At 43.7% G+C, this 20,385-nt stretch overlaps 1 protein-coding gene across 4 annotated transcripts in view; it reads right to left on the bottom strand.

The window, feature by feature from the left end:
• Positions 1 to 20,385, bottom strand: part of PRKN (parkin RBR E3 ubiquitin protein ligase) — a 1,287,019-nt gene that overhangs the window by 784,061 nt on the left and 482,573 nt on the right. For 3 of the 4 annotated variants that reach the window (XM_080807235.1, XM_080807237.1, XM_080807238.1), the window contains exon 4: positions 6,402 to 6,523. In XM_080807235.1, the coding sequence (XP_080663361.1) occupies positions 6,402 to 6,523 (122 nt within the window). The remainder of the gene's footprint in view (positions 1 to 6,401; positions 6,524 to 20,385) is intronic. The other variant, XM_080807236.1, reaches the window with a different exon arrangement.

Raw genomic sequence — 20,385 nt, 5'->3', positions numbered from 1 at the left:
GGTTCCCAGTTCAACATCGCAAGACAGAAAATCCTATGCCATGTGCTCTCTACATTCCACATCCATTCTTGCTTCTGATTATTTTTAGTCAATCAATTATTTTATTCATGAATATTCTTACTGTATTTTAAGCTTGTGTCCTGTTAGAGAAGCAAGTCTGTGTGTCCCTATTCCGGAAGCTCTGTTGTCCTCCGGAGGCTGCATCCTCCTGGAGTGTGGGCAATGGCTGGAAAAAGTGGTAGGGAGGGACACAGGAGAGGGCACTCTTAGGGTTTAGGGAGCAGGAGCCCGCAGGGCTGAGGAGCAGAAGCTGTCTGAGCATGACCCCTGTGAACAGGTTCCTCGCCATGAGCATCATATTCTAACAAAACTTCATCGGCCCAAGCACAATTCTTCACACATTCTCTGGAACGTCTTGTGTCTCTGCAACTCTTATGTTCTCATGAATTGGTCCCCCGATATCTTTGACAGCTTGCCAGAGGCCCATTCCTTTCCACCACACTTCCATAAGACGAACCAGAAGGACCGTACCTGCTGTAACCTTGCATTTGCAGAGTCCTGGGGGAGGAGGGACACGCATCTTTAAGCTTCTTGGTGCTGCTTCTTTTTCCAATTTAAGTTCCTTCTTTGGTTTCCAGTCATTTCTAAAATCTGTGTATTTTCTACATATCTTGGAAAACTTTACTTTTTCTGTTCATATTTTTGTATTAATAAAAAAAAAAAAAGAAACGCCCTGAAGCTATGACTTGCTCATCATTTGAGTTTCCACACTAACGAGGGAGACAGTGATGACACAGGTTCCTTTAGGTTGCCCATTTTATTGTTCAAGCACATGACCAGAGATACATATGCAAGTACAAAACATCCCTCCTTCTGAGCTCAAGCCTGTGCCATTTCTATGTGGACCCACGTGGACACTCTTCCAAAGGCAAATGAAAATTGGAGGCCTGCCATGTTTTTCCAATCAGCTGCTGTTCACTATTTTCCAGTGAGCATTCATGTTTGCAAGGGCTATTTTGGTTAGTGGAAACGCTCGTCAAGGTCGCCATGAAATAAAGAAGGCAGCTTGATTTAAATGTGGAGGAAAACCTGGTGTCCCAGCTGATTTTCAATTTACTCTCAAGGTCAAGCTGAAACCTTGGACATCAGCTTCCCCACCCTAACACCATGACAGAAATGGCTATCTATCCTCCTCGCCAATTCATTAGAAGCATCAAATTAAATGTGAAACATGTAAACAATTAAACCTTAGAGCATTACGTATGAGAGGCCACTCATTATCTTGCACACAAATTTTAAATAGCATTGAGGAAATGTTGGCATTACGAATAAGTGCCCCACAACAACAGAAAACAATTAGGAGTTTTCTATCAAGAGTCATGAAAGGCCAAGGGCCATTGTAGACTGATTTTTTTCCAGACCAGAAGAAATAAAATTATGTTAAAAAAAGAAATAGCCCAGGTAGCTAAGTAGGTTCTGATTTTTCTCTTTGTATATAAAAAGCTCCCTAGAGAAGCTCAGATAAACCACATCCTGCTCCGCTATGGAACTTGTCAGCCACACAAAGTCCTTCCTTTCTTTTTATTTTTTTCTTGACTAGAGAAAATTCCATCAGTTGTAGATCTCTTTAGCGTTGGAAAAAAGGAAACCTAAGAGTTGCCTATTCTCTACCTAGAAATCCCTCCCCTCAGCAGATTTCAGCTCCTGCCCACCCACTGCCGAGCGCGGGACCGCAGACTCGCGTGATTACTCAGAAGCTCCACAGAGCAGGTACTGGAAGGTACTCCTGAGTGTGGATGTTTGTCAATGATAAAAAATCAAAGGGCCTGTTCTACTTATTCACCATGTACCAGTGCTGCTGCATCTAGTAACTATACTAAAAGTTTGAATTTAAAAAAAATGAAAAATAAGATTAAACAAAATAAAATGAAATTTCGGATTAAATAAGTACTCTTTAAAACATCTTTCCCATTCTCCTTAAATCTTTAAGTTGCACCCCAACCCCCCCAAGAGTATTTTGGAAGGATAGTTTAAGTATAGAGAAGTAGCTGGGTAAGCGGACACTGATTACCAGATTTGGAGACCTGTGGAAAATTCAGGACTCTAAAGAAACCCATAAGACTTTCCATCCCTAGCACCAATGTTGTTAACTGTGTGACGTTGGGTTCATTACTTAACTTCATGGAGTCTCTTTATTAAAAGCACTAGATAAGGGGCACCTGGGTGGCTAATTGGGTTAAGCCTCTGCCTTCGGCTCAGGTCATGATTCCAGGGTCCTTGGATGGAGCCCCGCATCGGGCTCTCTGCTCAGCGGGGAGCCTGCTTCCCTCTCTCTCCTACCTGCCTCTCTGCCTACTTGTGATCTCTCTGTCAAATAAATAAATAAAATCTTAAAAAAAAAAAAAAAACACTAGATAATAACACCTACTTTGCAGGTCTGTCATGAGAATTAGAGAAAAATACAAGCACCAGAATGTAAATGCAACAAAGGGACTCCATAAGTAGTAACAAAACAATCATAAGTTTTATGATTATGTGATTATAAATGCCAACTATAACTCCTAAAGTATGCGAATATACTGAATTCACGTGTCAAGGTTCAAGAACTGACACTGTTTATTTCCCATTATTCGCTCTGTGCCCCACTACGGGCAAGGTACTGGGTGACATGCTGAAAATACACCAGAGATCTGAACCCACAAGTTCTCCGGTATAAGAGGCTTTACCGACACTTGGAATATGCACAAATGGGCAACGGCACAGAACGTGGAACAGGAATTTAGCGACATCTGAAATAAAGTAGCTGAAGTCAGAGCCTATCAAGGGAGAAAATGATGAAGGAAAAGGCCAGATAGCTCTAGAAGAACTTGAAAGAGGGGTTAACGATGTACAGAGCAAAAACAATGTAGGGAAAATAAAAGTCTGCATTGAGTAATCCAATGCAGAGCCATTGTAGGAACTGACAAAGTCTGGCGTGGTCATGGCAGTGGGCCCCGGAGGCAGGACAGAGCCTGGACCGCTGGGGGAATGAGATCCTCACTCCAAGGACCTGAGGGTCCAAGTGAGCCGCTGAGGAGGCGACACGAGCTTCCGGATGAACAGTGTCAGAGGGAAGATGCTTCCACTTCTTTAAAAGGAGTAGCCAAAGTCTGGATTGATTTCACGGTGAAGTACATAAACGTGTGCGTGTGTGCGTGTGTGTGTGCATGCGTGTGCGTGCGCTAAGTACTCATGAATAATAATTTAAAAAGTAACAATAAGAAAGCATTTAAGAGGGGCACCTGGGTGGCTCAGTAGGTTAAAGCCTCTGCCTTCGGCTCAGGTCATGATCCTAGGGTCCTGGGATCGAGCCCCGCATCGGGCTCTCTGCTCAGTGGGGAGCCTGCTTCCTCCTCTCTCTCTCTCTCTGCCTGCCTCTCCACCTACTTGTGATCTCTCTCTCTCTGTCAAATAAATAAATAAAATCTTTAAAAAAAAAAAAGAAAGCATTTAAGACATCTAATTATTTTTATTTATTTATTTTTTTTAAGATTTTTTTTATTTATCCATTTGACAGACAGAGATCACAAGTAGGCAGAGAGGCAGGCAGAGAGAGAGGAAGGGAAGCAGGCTCCCTGCTGAGCAGAGAGCCCGATGCGGGGCTCGATCCCAGGACCCTGGGACCATGACCTGAGCCGAAGGCAGAGGCCTTAACCCACTGAGCCACCCAGGTGCCCCAAGACATCTAATTATTGACGTTCCAGCTACTGTTCTTTCTTTTTAAGATTTTATTTATTTATTTATTTGAGAGACAGAGAGAATGAGAGCCCATGTGCAGGGAGGGAGGGCGGAGAGGAAGCAGCAGACTCCCCTCTGCACAGGGAGCCTGACGCGGGGCTGGATCCCAGGACCCCGGGATCATGACCTGAGCTGAAGGCAGACACCTAACCAACTGAGCCACCCAGGCGACCCTCTAGCAACTGTTCTAAATACTCTTCATACAGTAACTAACCTTTACAAGAAATAAGAAGTAGATACCATCACCCCAGATAACAGATGTCCCCAAGCTGACACAGGCGGGAAATAATGATGTAGGAATTCTAACCCAAGCAGTATAAAGAGTCTGGAGAGTCGTCTTCTCAGCGTACAGCTTCTCAGCAATGACTCACTTGAATTAAGTGCTTACTATACACCAGGCTCTCTACGCACCTAACGGTAACACACCATTTCACCTGTATGGTACGATGTGCATTTAGACAGATGCTGCAGGTTGCTTTTTATTTTTGTCTTCTGTTTTTTTTCCCCCACACATGGGGTGTATTTTTATATGAGAAATTTCACATTAAAAAAATCCATATTTATGGTTTCTCTTAATTAAATAAAAGATTGGCCACGTTAGGCACCCCCAACCACCACTTGCTAACAAACTGGCAGGAGCAGCCTCCTTACCTGGGCCTTGGTCTCTGCCCCCACCATGGTCCTCACCACCCCCCAACTGCATACTTCTGACCTAAGTCTTAAATCAGCTGTCTGATCACCAGGGATATCTGAGCATATGACACTCAGTGCAAACATATCTGCGTGGTAAAAAAAAAATGGGGAGATACAAGTTTAGATCACACAGCCCAGTTCAAACCCCGAGTCTCACAAGCTCATTTCCTTAATCTCTTTAAGCCTAAATCTAAATTAAGGTTACTGACCATCCCTAGAGTGTTATGAAATAAATACATTAGATAATGCATGAAAATAATTAAGCTTGGGGCTCAATGATAATTTGTTATGACTGTTTTCACCAAGAACAATTCGAAGTGGTGAGGTGATCGAGACTGGAGCACAGACCAGAAGAACAGAAGAGGTTGTTCAGTGCACTGGAAAAGGCTTACAGCAGAGGAGAGAGTCCAGTGGAAGAGAAACTTCTATAGGACTTTAAGAGCACATTTCCCAGACAGAAGCACTGCACGGCGACACCCCCAGAAAGAGGTCCGGTCCCGTGAATCCATCACTCATAAGCTTTGTCTCCCTAAGTGCAGTCCCAGCATTCGCCTGGGTAGCAGAGAGGTTATATCAGAGTGAAATACTCAGCTGCATTTTTTAGTAATTCTACCACCTTCCCCAGGCTGGAGGCCGGGATCCTCGATTGCTCCGTTATTGGGTGTGTTCTTCATGTTCTTCCACGCCGCTCTGTTACAACTTTCCACGGGCCACCACCCTGACCTAGGCCCACAGTTCCTCCTGCATGAACCACAGGAAGTGTCTATTAATTAACCTCTTTGCCCTCAATCTGTCACCGACTTCAGTCCCAATGACAGATGGTTACAGCACTAATAAAGGTTCTAAAATGTCATTTTACAGATTGCCTTTATTTTTAACATTTTCTCTTGGCTCCCCATTGCCTGTGAAATAAAAAGATAAATGTAGCCATCATAGGGGCCTGGTAGTAAGGGGGTTCTTGACCCCACTCCAGCCCCCCATCACCTGAAGACCCCTGACCTTGACCTTTGATCATGCCAACCAGAACACCCTCCTCACTCACGCACATTCACGTCTGCATCAACTTTAGCTAAATCCTACACAACCATCACGAGGAAGCCATGGCCTTAGCTGTGCGCATGGTTCATATCAGGGTCCATCACGTTTTCTCGAGGGAGCCAGAAGCAGATAGGTCAGGCTCCGCAGGGCATCCAGTCTGGGAGGCAACTGCTGAACCCCGCCCTGGGCACAGAAGCTGTGCAGATGACAACACGTTAGGAGATGGTCGGCGCTGCCCTCTGCTACATCACGGAGACCGGATCTAAACTTCAGATCGCATTCATGGGCCACACAGCATTACTCTTTGGATATTTCCCAGCCACTTACAAATGCAAAAACATTCTTAGCTCGTGAACCATACAACCCAAGCGGAGACCACAGATGGCAGCTTGCCAGCCTCGGTTTCACAGGCACATGGTGGACAGTCCACGACTCTCCTTTTCACACCTTTACTGAGATATGACTTAGCGCAATCTCGAGTGCGCCGTCTTCAATCAACAGTCCAGTGGATTCTGGCACAAGTATTGAACTGCATTCTGGTCACACCGATCGAGACATGACACACTTCCAGTGTCTCAGAAGGCTCCTTCCTGGCCTCTTCTAAAAGACACCCCCACCAAAGCCTAACCTCTTTTTGCTACAGACGCGCTCTTGATGATGCTTTTAGGGAGGCCTGGACAAGCACATGGAGACAATGGCCCAGCACTACCTAACATGCTACAGAACGATGCATTTTTAAGTGAAACTCCAGATCCCATTAACCATTGCAAACGCACAGCAGTATGTCTTATTTTCGGTCATGGGTCTTCTCTGATTAGCAACCCCAAAAGGCAGCTCTGGAAACAGACATTTGGTTTTTCTGGGCAGTCTCTGCCAACGCCGGAGCTCCTTACCTGGGCCAAGGTGAGTGTTGCCTGTTGGCAGGTGCTGCACTGTACCCGGAGTTTTCCCGGCTGTACTCTCCGACAGGGGCCTTTGCAATAGACATAAAAGCTGTTGTAGGTTCGTCTACCTGCTGGGGGTGAGGGGAGGAAGCAGATAAAGTAGCCAATCAATGGTGAATCCAAATTGAGGCCAATTTTAAAATGATCCCCCCAGAAGCATTTTGAAACATTAGTGGGATAAAGATTCCGATGAGGATACAACAATTTAATTTAGGAAATCTGGTTTTATGCTCAAGAGTGAAAATCTTTCCTTCTTCTTGCCAACAGCCCTGTGACTTACTCAGCAAAGTGAGCGACCGCTGCTGCCAGGAGAGACGGCCAAGTGCATTTGCAACATGGGGAAGGGAAATGAATTCCGTGCCGCTCAAGTTTGTAAAAAGGACAGGAAATGTAGAGACTATTGGAAATTTAAAGACCACTGCTCCTGAATTCCATTTCATGCTTCTGTACACAGTTTTGAAGGCTCTGGATATTCCTCTTAAAATCTTATCTATAGGGACATGCCAGCCCATTTCTCGTGCTATGGCTGACATCCCCGTTTGCGGGGTTACAGTGAAGTCTTTCCAACACACAATCACACACAAAGTAAGACAAGAGTCCCGAGGGGTTTAAACAGAGCCCAGCAGTGGTGTACAGAAACGGTTTTGTGTTTCACTAGTATTCTCTACCTAGACAAATGCCATTCGAATAACACAAGAAGAAAAGCTGGACCAAAAAAAAAAAAAATCAATAATTAAACATCTCTCATCACTTCTCTCAAATGTCAGTGTACAGAAATAGTGTTATTCCGTACATTAGAGGGACCTTTCAGAGCAGCGCCCCACTGTCATTTCTGCAAAGAACTCACTAATAAATGCCTTTTTAAATGTATAATATTACTAATTAGTTCTTTTAATCCTTACACCTTCACTTCATGTTGGGTGAGGGTTACATAAAATGTCATGGAATATGGATTTTGCTTACAATTTTCCTATGAGCGTCAAGATTATGTACAACTAATAAGGAATATTTTATTATGAGTGAAAACCTTCAGTATCCCAAACATATATGGCTTATTTTTTAAAATGGCACAAAAATAATGAGAAACAAAGATCCTAAAGTCTTATGCAGCCCCATTTATTTCTTACTAATTTATATGAAAAAAAAGCCTCCATAGGCATATTGAATTATCATTTGTTCAGCCATCTTTACTGAAATTGTAAGTGACAATTCTTTGTAAAACGTAAAGCACAATAAAAATGTTAAACCTATAATTTTATCATTTATTACCAATATATTATATAATAATTATTCTCCAGAGATTAATATTTAGCTTCTACTGTGAAAGGAAGATAAAATATAAACATATGTTTGTAGTGATAAGAAACTATCATTTTCTGATGCTTCTTTGTAGCTTTACCGCCTTACTGCGCAAGATATTCAAGTCTATAAATATCACATTGTTACTAGCAAATGTAATAATTATGTAAGATATAGTCTTAAGGTTTTATATATGTCATAAATGCAATGGATAGAACCATATATTAAAGTTAGAGAAATACCATGACAACTGATAGAATATCGAAGACCACAAGGACTGACATTTTTCCTTTGTACCAAGAGCTTAGTGAAGGAGCAGGAATCCTTAATGTAAAAACCTTTATCCGAAATAGGAACAAATGCAATTTCCCAATTTTTATAACCTACTACTGTAAAGGTTAAACAATTAAAAAAAAAAAAAAAAAGAGGAGGAGGAACCGGAATGGGAAAAGGTGACGCTTACAAAGGGGAGCCTGGGGGGCGCCTGGGTGGCTCAGTGGGTTAAGCCTCTGCCTTCGGCTCGGGTCATGATCTTAGGGTCCTTGGATCGAGCCCCGCATCGGGCTCTCTGCTCAGCGGGGAGCCTTCTTCCTCTCTCTCTCTAATTGCCTCTCTGCCTACTTGTGATCTATCTCTCTCTGTCCAATAAATAAATAAAATTTTAAAAAAAACAAAAACAAAGGGGAGCGTGGGTGGCGAAGATGCCAGCATTGTTGAAAGCTCATATTAGCAACAGTTTTACAACAGGAAATGCTGCATCTAGGAAGCAGCGGGAAGCTAATGACTCTTCTCTCTCCCTTCCGGCAACAGCAACGTTTGCAATGTTGTTTCAGCAAATGATGTAGCCAGGCACAATCCCAAGACTGGGGAACCCTTCCGTGTGCTACAACCTTCAGCAAAGTCCTTGAGAAGATCGTCAGAAAACACTGCACGCCCACGTCCGTGGCAAGAAGCGCACGCGATGACCCGCCGCCTAGTACACGCTGCCTCCCAGAGCCAGCTGCGAGCTGGGGATCAATAGTCCGTGTAAGGAAGATCACGGTCGGGCCAGTCCCGGCGACGGCAAATTCAAGCTGTTGCTGTTACTGGGTCAAGAAGTCGGGGCCTTCAGGTCCATCCCGAGACCCCCTGTTCAGGATGGCTTCCTCACTAATTTGGCTGCATCAGTGCGCCACGCTGAGGTCTGGAGTGCACGGGACGGGAGTGAGAGCACCACCCTGACGAGTTTTCTGGGCAATGTTCCCATTAGCCTGACTGACGGTCTGAGGTACAGACTTTTGAATACGGAGCCCTAACACCTAAAGGAATGGCAGGGCCATGAGAAGATGCCCTGGACGCTTTCCTCCAGCTGCATCACTGTCTCCAGTCAAGAACGTGAGCCTTCCGCTCCTTTTACTTCTGTCTGGATCTTAAAATCCTTTTTCTTGCCTAATCAGCTCTTCCACAGGGCTACCCCTTCATGCCCAGCATAACCAAAGCAGTTTGTGTTTGGGTTTATAATACTTCTCTTTTTTTTATAGAATATATTTTCAGAACTAGAGAAATATGTCAAAAGTATTACGCATTATGTCCTTTACTGTAGAGTTCACCCGTTGTGAACATTGTTTTTTTAAAGATTTTACTTATATATTTGACAGAGAGAGAACAAGCAAGAGAGACAGAGAGCATACAAGCAAGGGGAACAGCAGGCAGGGGAGAAGCAGGCTCTCCACTGAGCAAGGAGCCCGATGCGGGGCTCGATCCCAGGACCTTGGCATCACGACCTGAGCCGAAGGCAGACGCCCAACCGACTGAGCCACCCAGGGGCCCCGCCAGTTGTGAACATTTTCCTGTATTTTGAGCGCTCTCCCTCTCCGTGTGTGTGTGTGTGTGTACATACACATATACGACACATACGTGTGTTCAGCTGAGTCATTTGTCGTTGACTTGCAGACATCATGCTACTCATCCCTGGATCCTTCAACGTCCTAAAAATACGGACTTTCTCCTATAAAGCCGTAGAGCTCTTTGAGGATTTGGTTGCTTCAGTTTTTCCTGCTCAGAGGCTAATCAAGCATATTTTAAGTGTCTCTTACAGAACACTGTCACAGTTTGCAAGCCATGAAAAGGTGCCAAGCCCCAATACCTGGGAATCCTCAGCCCAGTCATTTTGGGTGAGGCTAAGCCAGGCGAGCAAGTCCTCTCCGGGCGGGACGTTCAGTGTGGCTGGGACCCTGCGACGAACGCCCTGAGCACAGTGCGTGGCAGACTTTATCTGATCTCAGAACCTTTCCTCGTGTGGAACCTTTTGTGAAACTATTTCTCGGAAAAAAAAAAGAAGGAAAAAAGCCTGAAGGATTCACCTCACCATGCAGGGCTTGACGGACAGCAAGCAAAACTGCTCATGTTTCTGAACATGACTTAGAAGATGCTCCTAAACTCCTGCTGACAGGTCCTTCCCTCCACCACAGCTGTCGGTCATTTTTTATTTGTCATTTATTATTATTGTTTTATCATAAGCCAGGAGGCTGACTCTAATAATGTAATGATTTTACAAAGTAAAGTACATTCTTTTCATTCAGAAGTTCACTCCCTCCCCGCCACAGAAGTTAAAAGCACAGCCAGTGGCCAGGCCCCTTGAAGTGTGAGTCACTGTGTTCATTTCAAATGTCGCTAGGGTTCCCTTAGCATCGTGCTTCTCTCATTATCTTTAGTTTTTCTCACTCACTTTGTCCAGTTAGCATAACCCTTAGTCAAGTCTCCACCCTTCCCTTATTCTCCCTTCTTGATTCAGGGAATTACAGAAATCACTAACAATAGTCACAATATATTGAGGAAAAGTCCCTTTTTAAAAAGGATAGATATTGGGACACCTGGGTGGCTCAGTCCGTTAAGCATCTGACTCGTGGGTTCAGCTCAGGTGGTGATCTCAGGGCGGTGGGATGGACCCCTGTGTCGGGCTCCACACTCAGGAGGGACAGAGTCTCTCCCCCGCCTTGGCCTCTTCCCCATTTGCATGCATGTGTGCTCGTGCTCTCTCTCTCTCTCTCTCTCAAATAAATAAATAAATCTTTAAATACAAATAAGTGTATATGTTATTTGCTTTGGTTTTCTGAGAAACTGGCACAATATGCACAGTTTCCATTTTTTAAATGTGTTTTAGAGAATGGACTTATGGCCTAATCAAGTTGTTTTAATAAGATTGATGAACACTGATGGTGGTGGGTATTAAGGAGGGCACGTATTGCATGGAGCCCTGGGTGTGGTGCATAAACAATGAATTCTGGAACACTGAAAAGAAATTTTAAAAATAAATAAAAATTAAAAAAAAAAGATTGATGAATACTTGAGAACACACCTTCTGATTCTCACAAAAACTTCTCTTTGACCTCAGAAGTTTCCACCACTGGCTGTCACAGAGAATCAAGAGTTTAATTGCTGGGCTAATTTGTTTACTGAGGGAGAAAGAGTACAAGTTAACGTGTTTTATACCACAGTAAAATAATGTTCAGTATCTATGTCCTATAAAACCGCAGGCACACAACTGATTTATGACTATGTTTATCACACATGACCATATTAAAATATTAAGCAGAACAAGCTGCCCTAGAGAACTTTCTGTGACCACGGAAATGTTCCACATCGACACTCTCCCACATGGCAGCTCAAAGGTAGCGGGGACTGACTGACGACCTCGTCCCATTGCATAGCACAGAAGAGGAGACTAAATAACAATGGTGTGTCTGGTCCCTCTCCCCCTCCCTCATCAAGCCTGCAGATGACAATACGAAGGAGATTCTTCTCTTGCACTGACAAGTACAGCAGCCTGCTGTTAGGTGTGCAATATGAAAACAGCGTTGGCTGGTGAGAAGGGAACAGGGGAAGGTTTGAGCTTGAAGCACCATGAGGTAGGACTTGGAGACTTTGTTGTGTTAGAGGCAGAAGAGAGCTTCCCTCTTATTCCTTCCTTGCACGTGCCCCATGCCCTGGACCAAGCGAAACGAGTCTTAATGTGTGACTAAACGGTGATCGCCGTCTTCGACCACACCTTCCACCACCTTTGACCCATGCTTTCAAGGGGAAATGGCACATCCTCTATGAATTCTTCCTTTGATATCCCCCATAGAGATAATATACCTCCCTAAATAATTACTGATGAGAGTATTCAAGTATCCAGCTTAGTTTGTCACCTTTGAACACTTGACTTGTCCCAACACCACAGAACCAGCATCTCATCAGGTGGAGTCCCGCCCTTCCAAGCCTTCCTCTAACTCCTTCCACAGTGCCCAGCCTGGCACTTAGTATTCCCAGCCCTGGCCCTCCTTCCTCCTACAGCCTTTTCTTGTTTCTTAAACACCAAGGATAACATCTGCACCATTGGCTCCATTTTTCAGCTACAACCTGCCTGATTCCCTCAGTTTACCCCTTCCTCTTGTCATTTAGGAGGTACCCTCAGTCCTGTTTGACTCCTGTAACCCCACTATGGAAGAGCCCTTATCTCTGGCCAGAATTTTTGAAACTGGGGCCTTGACCCTGTGACAGGGAGTGAGGCCATAGAGAATCTTCTCCCCCAACATTTTCCAGAATCTTGCTATTATATTTCTGGGCAGTGGTCCCTCAGCCTGAGGTGGACCACGTTTGCTGGAATATATGCCTCATGAGCCAGGTGCACACCACATCTTTATAAAAAGAACAAAATCGGCACCGTCTCTGAAGACCAGCACTGTTATTTATTGTTATCTGTTCTCCTCTTCTGTGTTTTCCAATGGGATGAGTTCCTCAGTCATTCCTCACCTCTGAGATTCTTGTTTTTCCTTATGTTGACCTGAAACTATCCATTCAGTTTAAACAATGTAGACTGAGTTAGTCTAAAGCAGTTCCACGTGAAATCCATTCAGTGTGGACTCAGAATCATCGTTTCCGTGTGACATTTTGCTTTGGATCATGGAAAAGAGGAGGCTCGTGTCCACTCCAACCTAAGGCAAATTACTGAAAAAAAGAAATTTGCCCCACATGTGTCCCCTACTTGTCCTACCATTCCTATCATTACAACCCCCCTATATGGAACACTGCACCCTGTTTCCTATGTTCCAAGTAATTAGCTCAGTTCCATGAGCCTAGTAAACACTCAGTAAGTATTTGCTAGGTCAGTAAATTCTACCGCATACTGAATGATACAAAAGTAGTAGCACACAGGTTAGTGGGAGTACAAAATCCATATAAGATAGAAGGTAGCCATGATTACAAAATATTTAGAACATCTTTCCACCAGCTGGGCTTCCTGGACTAATCATATATCCTTCAAAATATCACCATATCGTATTTGAAATCAGTAAATCAATATTATCTTTAAGACCACAAAAATGGCAAATATAAATAAAAGTCAAACAAAAAATAATATTTGAAAAATTTGTACATAGGACTAAATATAATTCTAAGTCTTCGAATGTTAAGTGGGAAGAAAATGAATTCTGACAATTTACAAGTAGAACTCCTCTAAAGGAGGCAGTTATTACACAGAAAGTCATTTCATTTCAATCCTTATCCGATGGGTTAGGATACCCCACCGAACCCAGCCACACTATTCCATGCTATTAACAAGGCATGGCCTTAACTCCTGCAGAGTGACTGAGGCGTGTTATAAACAGCCTCCAAATACACAGCCATCCAGCCGGTGTATGCACTTTGAAAACATGGTTAGCAACCTCAGCTCTTAAAAGTTCTAACTTAATTCTCAATTTATGTGCTAGGGTTTTTAATTTATTATGTTTTTATTTATTGAGAGAGAGAGAGAGAGCAAGTAAGAGGGGAGGGAGAGAGAGAATCTTAAGCAAGCCCCAAGCTCAGGGCCAAGGCTGACATGGGACTCGATCTCAGGACCCTGAGATCATGACCTGAACCAGAATTGAGAGTGAGATGTTTAAGTGACGAGCCACCCAGGTGCCCCTGTGCTAGGGTTTTTAATTAACGTATCTGCACAGTAATGTCATCTGGGGAGGCAAAAACTGTAGATTAAAACTAACACTTCTGCCTGTTTGTTGGGGATGTGGCTGCTGGAAACTGATCGCCGCTTACTCATTTTGAATGTAATAACCAAATGTCCCATGGCAAGACAAACTGTCGAATGAAGCATAATTTAGGGATGAGGTTTAAATTAATAATCAGGTTCCGAGCCACGCCCAGGTAAATCTAGCCCCTTCTTCTTCCTGGAAATGGACACTAGCAGGGTATGATTACGGCGGGCCCCCCAAAAAAGTCACAGCTCTTCAAAATGCCGAATGAACACCCATAACTCTAATTTCCATGGAACAAATTCTTGACACTACAGAGGACCGCTCACAATTTCCTCAGAAGAAAATCTCTACAGTTCAGGACATGTCCATCTAGGTCCAGACCAGGGCCTTGCCTCATCCCCTTCAGCAAGTCACTTAACCCTTGGGGCCTGTTCCTCAGATGCAAAATGGGAATTATAGTGGCTCCTAACTCGTAGGCTGCCGGGGGGACGTATCAGAGAACAACAGAAGTGAGGCACACAGCACAGTATTTGTCACACAGCGGATGTCAATACAGTTTAGCTATCCTTACCTGCTGTCAACAAATTCAGAACTCGGTTTAGTCCCAGGTACTTATACCTGTGGGCACTTAGTCCTCCTGCTTTCTCAGGTGGCCTCTCTCCAACGTTTATAAATGTTGATTTCCTGGGCATCTGAGTGGCTCAGTCAGTTAAGCCTCTCCCTTTGGCTCAGGTCATGATCCCGGGGTCTCGGGATTGAGCCCTACATCAGGCTCCCAGCTTGGTGGGGAGCCTACCCCTCCCTTTGCCCCGTACTCCACTTGTGCTCTCTCTCTCAAATAAATGAATAAGATCTTTTTAAAGAATGTTGATTCCTACGTATTATTTCCATCTTAATCCTACCTCTACATTTTTAGAAATAGTTGGGGAATAACTCTCTGTAAAATTGCTTCATATCCAACCACATCCTTTACAATTAATATTATGGAACATAAACCACGATGGAAAGTCCTTAAATTGATTTAATGTTCACTAGAATGTTTTTCCCATGAATCACTTAGAGATGGACTGTAGAAAAATGAAGACTGGAAAAAGTAAACAATTGTGTAGATCCAGTCTAGAGGGATCTATTATCCCTCTAGCTAAGCTTTTGCACTTATAAGTGCAAAAAGCTAGCTATTGCACTTAAAAAAGTATTTCCAAAATGAAAACTGCGTGTGTGTGTGTAAAATGGTACTGAAGGAGATTCAAAATGGATTTCAAAATTTCATTTTAATGGCAGACTAGCTTACAGTCACACTTATGCCTTGAAATACAGGCATGACCATCGCCATTTTAGAAATGAGGAAACACGAGCTCAGAGAAGTGGAATAGATCCCCAATATGCCACAGGAGCGTCAGATCCGAACGTGAGCTTCTCTGATTACAAAGCATCTACTTGTTCCTCAACCACGTGATAATAGCTTGTTTGGGATGGCGATTTTTATTAAATACTCTAGGGGATTAATTCTGTGGCTGCTAACACGTGGCCCTTGAACGCAGGTTGGCAATTATGAACAATTGCCACAATCATCACCTGCCTTACGAACCCACTTCTCGTTCAGTCAGCACTAAAGGTTTCGTGGAAATCTCTATGAACATTTTACAGCACTGGCATTTGGCAAGAATGTGCAGGTATAACAACTATAAATAAGGAAAAGTACATCTCGTTTTTAAGGGTTTAGCACATATTCTAAAATTGCGTGTTATAGCAAGAAATGGTAATCCAGCGTCTGACCTTGAAACCAACGAATTTATTTATTTATTTTTTGCAGAAGTGAAACTTTTCTTGCTATTTAAAAAAGACATTTTTACAATTTCCTTATTTTAAATGGTCCAAGTGTTAGCAAAACCCGTTAAGGAAACAAACACCCAGTGGAATGGCTCCAGTTAGAGAATACAGCAGGGCAGGCACGACCCTCCCCACTCCCACATTCATTTTATTGCATCTACAATAGCCAATATAATTAGTTTGGTATAAATACTCCATTTAAGCATAATATTTCCAATTTTCATTACTACTGTTGAATATCCTCTTATAAATTCTGGTGTTTTAAGTATCTTATTTGGCCTGTACCAAATGATAAGACAAAATATGTAATGTTAATAAATCTGATCTTCTAGCCTGGATTGCAAAAAGCTTTTGGTGGTCATTGAGATGTAGAAAATCTCTACTGCATCTTAAAATTGGAGAATTATTATTTTTCTTTAGTGACAGTGATTAGTTAGAAATGTAAGGTGATGTCATCATGCTGGGAAAAAAAAAGATAAATTATCTTCTCTTAATCAAGGCTGATAGTCACATTGTTAATTCACAAGCTTCCAGAAATACACAAGAGAAGCACTTTGGCTAAAACACTTTTCACAGGTACCCCTGGGACCCTTGGACCATGATAGTCTTCTCACTTCATGGAAAGGGCCTCCCAGGACCCATCGCACTCCTGCTCATACGTCATGGTCCAGCTCTGGGACCCCTTTCTCCTGGTCTACAAGCTTAATGTCTGCATCACCCGGACACACCTCGTCTTCTGCAGTGGTTTCATGTGTTTAAATCACAATTCAGCTCCTAAGGTTCGGGGTTAGGTGACCCATGGTTGCATTCGTATCTTCCACACCCACCTTCAGACTAGAATAAATAGTGCATTGTAGAGACTAATCCAGCTGAGTGATCAAATAACTGAGAAACTGGAGAGATCAGGCAAGTCCACTTTAACTCAATATTGGACGGTACGAGGAGGTCACTAAGTTCGGGCTGCGGGTTACAGTAACGTCTGAGCTACCTTCGGTTTGCTGGACTGGCGGGCGGGGAGCGGGGAGGAGTCCTGCTTTTAGAGTGTTAGAGACTCCCAGGCTGGCATATAGTCCTCATCACCCCTATAAAAGGAAAACTAAAATAGATAAGTAGAAAAGAAAGAAATTCCTTTAAATTTTTTTAAGGAACATCCAGATTTCTAAACGTGGTGAACCTTGTCTGCCTGGAGTCATGTTTGCTGGGGGGAAGGGAAGGAGAGTCGGAAGGAAGCGGGGTGATGGTCATTAGCAAACAGAAAAATAACAGGAACCTACCAAGATTCTGTCTATCAATAACACTAACAGCAAACACTGACGGGAACACCTCACTATGTGCTGGAGACTTCAGCGACACATGAGAAAATCCTAAAACACAGTCAAGACAGTCCTTACGTTAACAGCTTTAAAATCCAAAAGTAACCCTGACATGATCCATACGTATCTTAAAGGATATTTATCAAAAGCCCGCACAGCAGAGAAGGACCCTAGCATTCCGCAAACCCAGGGGGGTAAGAACATACACTTCTAGTACACGGTCTCTTATCCTGAAAGTTCTCTGAGTTCCAGTTTCTGAAATGATGGATCTGCGCATTCCCACCATTCTGCCTTCCATTCAGGTGCTCCTGCCCACCCCTGGGACCTCCGGGAGACAGAGAGGAGGCATCTGCCCGGATCCGCTCAGTGCTGTTAGGCAGTGAACCCCCAACATCCCCGCACACCTTGCTTCGGGTCTCAGGTATCACAGCACTCATAAGGTTTATGCAAATTAAGGCCCCGCGAAAACCTAAGAAAGACTTCAAAAGGCGCTGGGCAAAACACACAGGCGCATTAATTAAGAAAAGATGAGTTCAGAGAGGAGCTACTTCAGCACTCAGAGTCTGTGATGTCCACTCTGGTCACCCTGTGTCTTAGCTGCACGATCTAGAGCCTGGGTACCTCGGGTCTCCTGCACGTGATCCGGGGGATCCACAGAACGTGATGTCCCGGCAGCCACGCCAGGAGCCAGGAACCGCGGTTCGCCCCCTCTCGGCAGCTCCATCCACCCTCCCTCCATCTCGCGAGGCTACTTCAGAAACAACACCTCCAGGTTTCTCGTCTCCTTCCTTAGTGCTTGTCCTGGGTCAGGCTCCTTTCGTAGCCAAACCTCTCCCGCCCTCCCCTTAACGCTCCTTTCCTCTATATCTCTCTCCTCCTGAGCAAGGAAACTTCCAAACTGCTAAAGGAATTGTCTTCTAAAAACACATTAAACAACATACTTAAAAAAAAAAAAAAAAAGAGGAAGAGGAAGAAGAGAAAGCGATGCCAGCTTCTGTTTACCTACAGCAGTGCTCTCCCCTGGAGGGGGATGACTTGCCATCCTGAGTCCCTGAATGGACCCCAGAGGAGTGCCGGGCAAGGGGTTTTTATTAAACCTCACGTGCACTTTGTATATTACTCAAAATGGACATCTGTGGTTTTCCTATAGAAATATTTAAAATTATCATTATCAAAAACAATATTCCTAGACTATGTACTATCTCTTCAGGCACTAAAATAATCACAAAAGTTGCCATGCCTTCACAGCTGAAATTTTTCAACACGGCCCCTCGTGATTTTTTCCCCGCCAATTCTACAAAGTTAATTACCACCGCCCCACGCAGTAACAAAGTCAAAACACTTGTGATTTCCATGTGCTGTACCCTCAGGCCTCCACACCTGCCCTTGGCTTGGGACCAATTCTCTCCCTCAGGAAGCCACACTCACCTTTAAAGTGTCAAACGCCAGGTCCTCAAGAGGCCTTGCCTCCCCTTCTGCACGACAGGCAGAGCCAGTGTCCCTCCCTCACAACTCCTCCGCACTGGGTTCACCTGGCTTGTGTTTGTTATTAGATTTAACATAACAACTATGTATGTCTGTATTTTTGTGCAACCAATTTTCTCAGGAGGAGGACCTGCCTTTTCAGGTTTGTATCTCCCAAGTCTGGCAAGTAACTAGTGGCAGCTAGCCTAGTAACATATTAAACAAGCACGGATTACTTACTCACCTCTTTCTATTTCCCTTAAACATTTCATTTTAGGGGTCTAGTCCCTTTAACTGCTCAGTGATGACTAGCTGCCCTGCTCACATCAGAGTGTGTCCCTATCACGAAATTCTTTTTTTTTTTTTTTTTAAGAATTTATTTATTTGACAGACAGAGATCACAAGTAGGCAGAGAGGCAGGCAGAGAGAGGAGGAAGCAGGCTCCATGCTGAGCAGAGAGCCCGATGTGGGGCTCGAACCCACGACCCTGGGATCATGACCTGAGCCGAAGGTAGAGGCTTTAACCCACTGAGCCCCCCAGGCGCCCCTATCAGGACATTCTTAACAACCTTGAACATCATGAGGCCTCTGTTTGTTCCTGGGTATCGAAGCCCTCCACCCTCAAATCACAGCACGCCGACAGGCATAAATCGGATAAACATCTCCATCTGCCATGTTGATCCTATACATTAGAAATACCTAACAAACTCATAAGAACTGGTTTTGGCATTTTTATTCTAGTATTACAAATGAATTTTCACCAAGAATCACAAACACAGATAAAATCTTTTTAAAGCAGCACCGGTTTGACCCGCACTTCTGTGAAAGCAGCTCCTTGAGACTTCTTAAATGATTCTCTGACACGAACACTTCCCAAAACGGTTACTGATGCGAGAAGCAGTTTATCTTCTCTGCCTTCTGAAACAGGCAAATATGCAATGTCATCACGGCATAATAACACGTGCACCAGGTAACAACAATACGTCAGGTGTGTCTAAACACAGCTGTGTGTCTGTTGCCCTTGTGGGGTTCCCTCTGCTTTCCTTCCCTTCTCCTCTAGACAAAAGCCATTTGCTAACAGGTCATTCTGTCTTTGCACTCTCTAGAACCTATCAGTTCTCCAAATTGTTTTCAGATTAATTTTCCCAAAGTAAATCTTTGATCATTGCATTCTCCTTAAACGTCTCCTCATTCCCACCTGAATGAGATTCAAACTGCTTTGCTTAATAAACTCAGGCCCTCCATTGCGGGCCTGCCACTGATGGTCTCTCCCTGTGTTCAAGCTAAACTACCCTCACATGACACATCCCTTCCTACCACCGCCAGAGCATGTATCTAAAACTCAGAAATAAGGCAAAAAAGGTGGGCAGCGAGACCTTTCAAAATCATGGGGGCAAAGCCATCCAAAGGTTTTCTAGGGCAGTGTCGTATACTAGAACCTTCTCCTATGTTGGAAATGTTTCATCTGTGATGTCCAACTGGACAGCCACTGGTGCCATGGGACTACTGAGCACATCAAGTGTGGTGACTCCACCCGAGGGAATTTGCGAATTTTATTTGCGAATATAATTTGTGAATTTGCGAATATAATTTATATTTATTTAAGTTAAATGTAAATAGCCAGGTGTACCCATTCAGGTCTAGGGAAATAGAGTCAATGTTACTCCTTTTTTTTTTTTAAATTTCAATTCGATTAGCCAACATATTGTATACCATTAACTTCAGATATAGTGTTCATAATTTATCAGTTACATATAACACCCCGTGCTCATCACATCATGTGCCCTCCTTAATGCTGTCACCTAGTTACACCCGCCCCCCACCCACCACTCCTCCATAGTCAACATTAATCTTAATGTCTCAGACTCAGTGAAGTTACTTGTGATTTGTAGATTTTGGTCCAGTAGATAATAATTTCTGAGCTGAGAAACAGATAACCCCAAAGATAAATGAGCTCTTCGACATTTCTATGAATAGATAGGTAAACAGATCTCCAATTTCTCAAGTGCTCTTTGGACTGGTAATAATATCTTA

Source organism: Martes martes (assembly GCF_963455335.1).
Source record: "Martes martes genome assembly, chromosome: 6".
Classification (NCBI taxonomy): domain Eukaryota; kingdom Metazoa; phylum Chordata; class Mammalia; order Carnivora; family Mustelidae; genus Martes; species Martes martes.
This window is presented reverse-complemented; position numbering and strand designations above follow the sequence as displayed.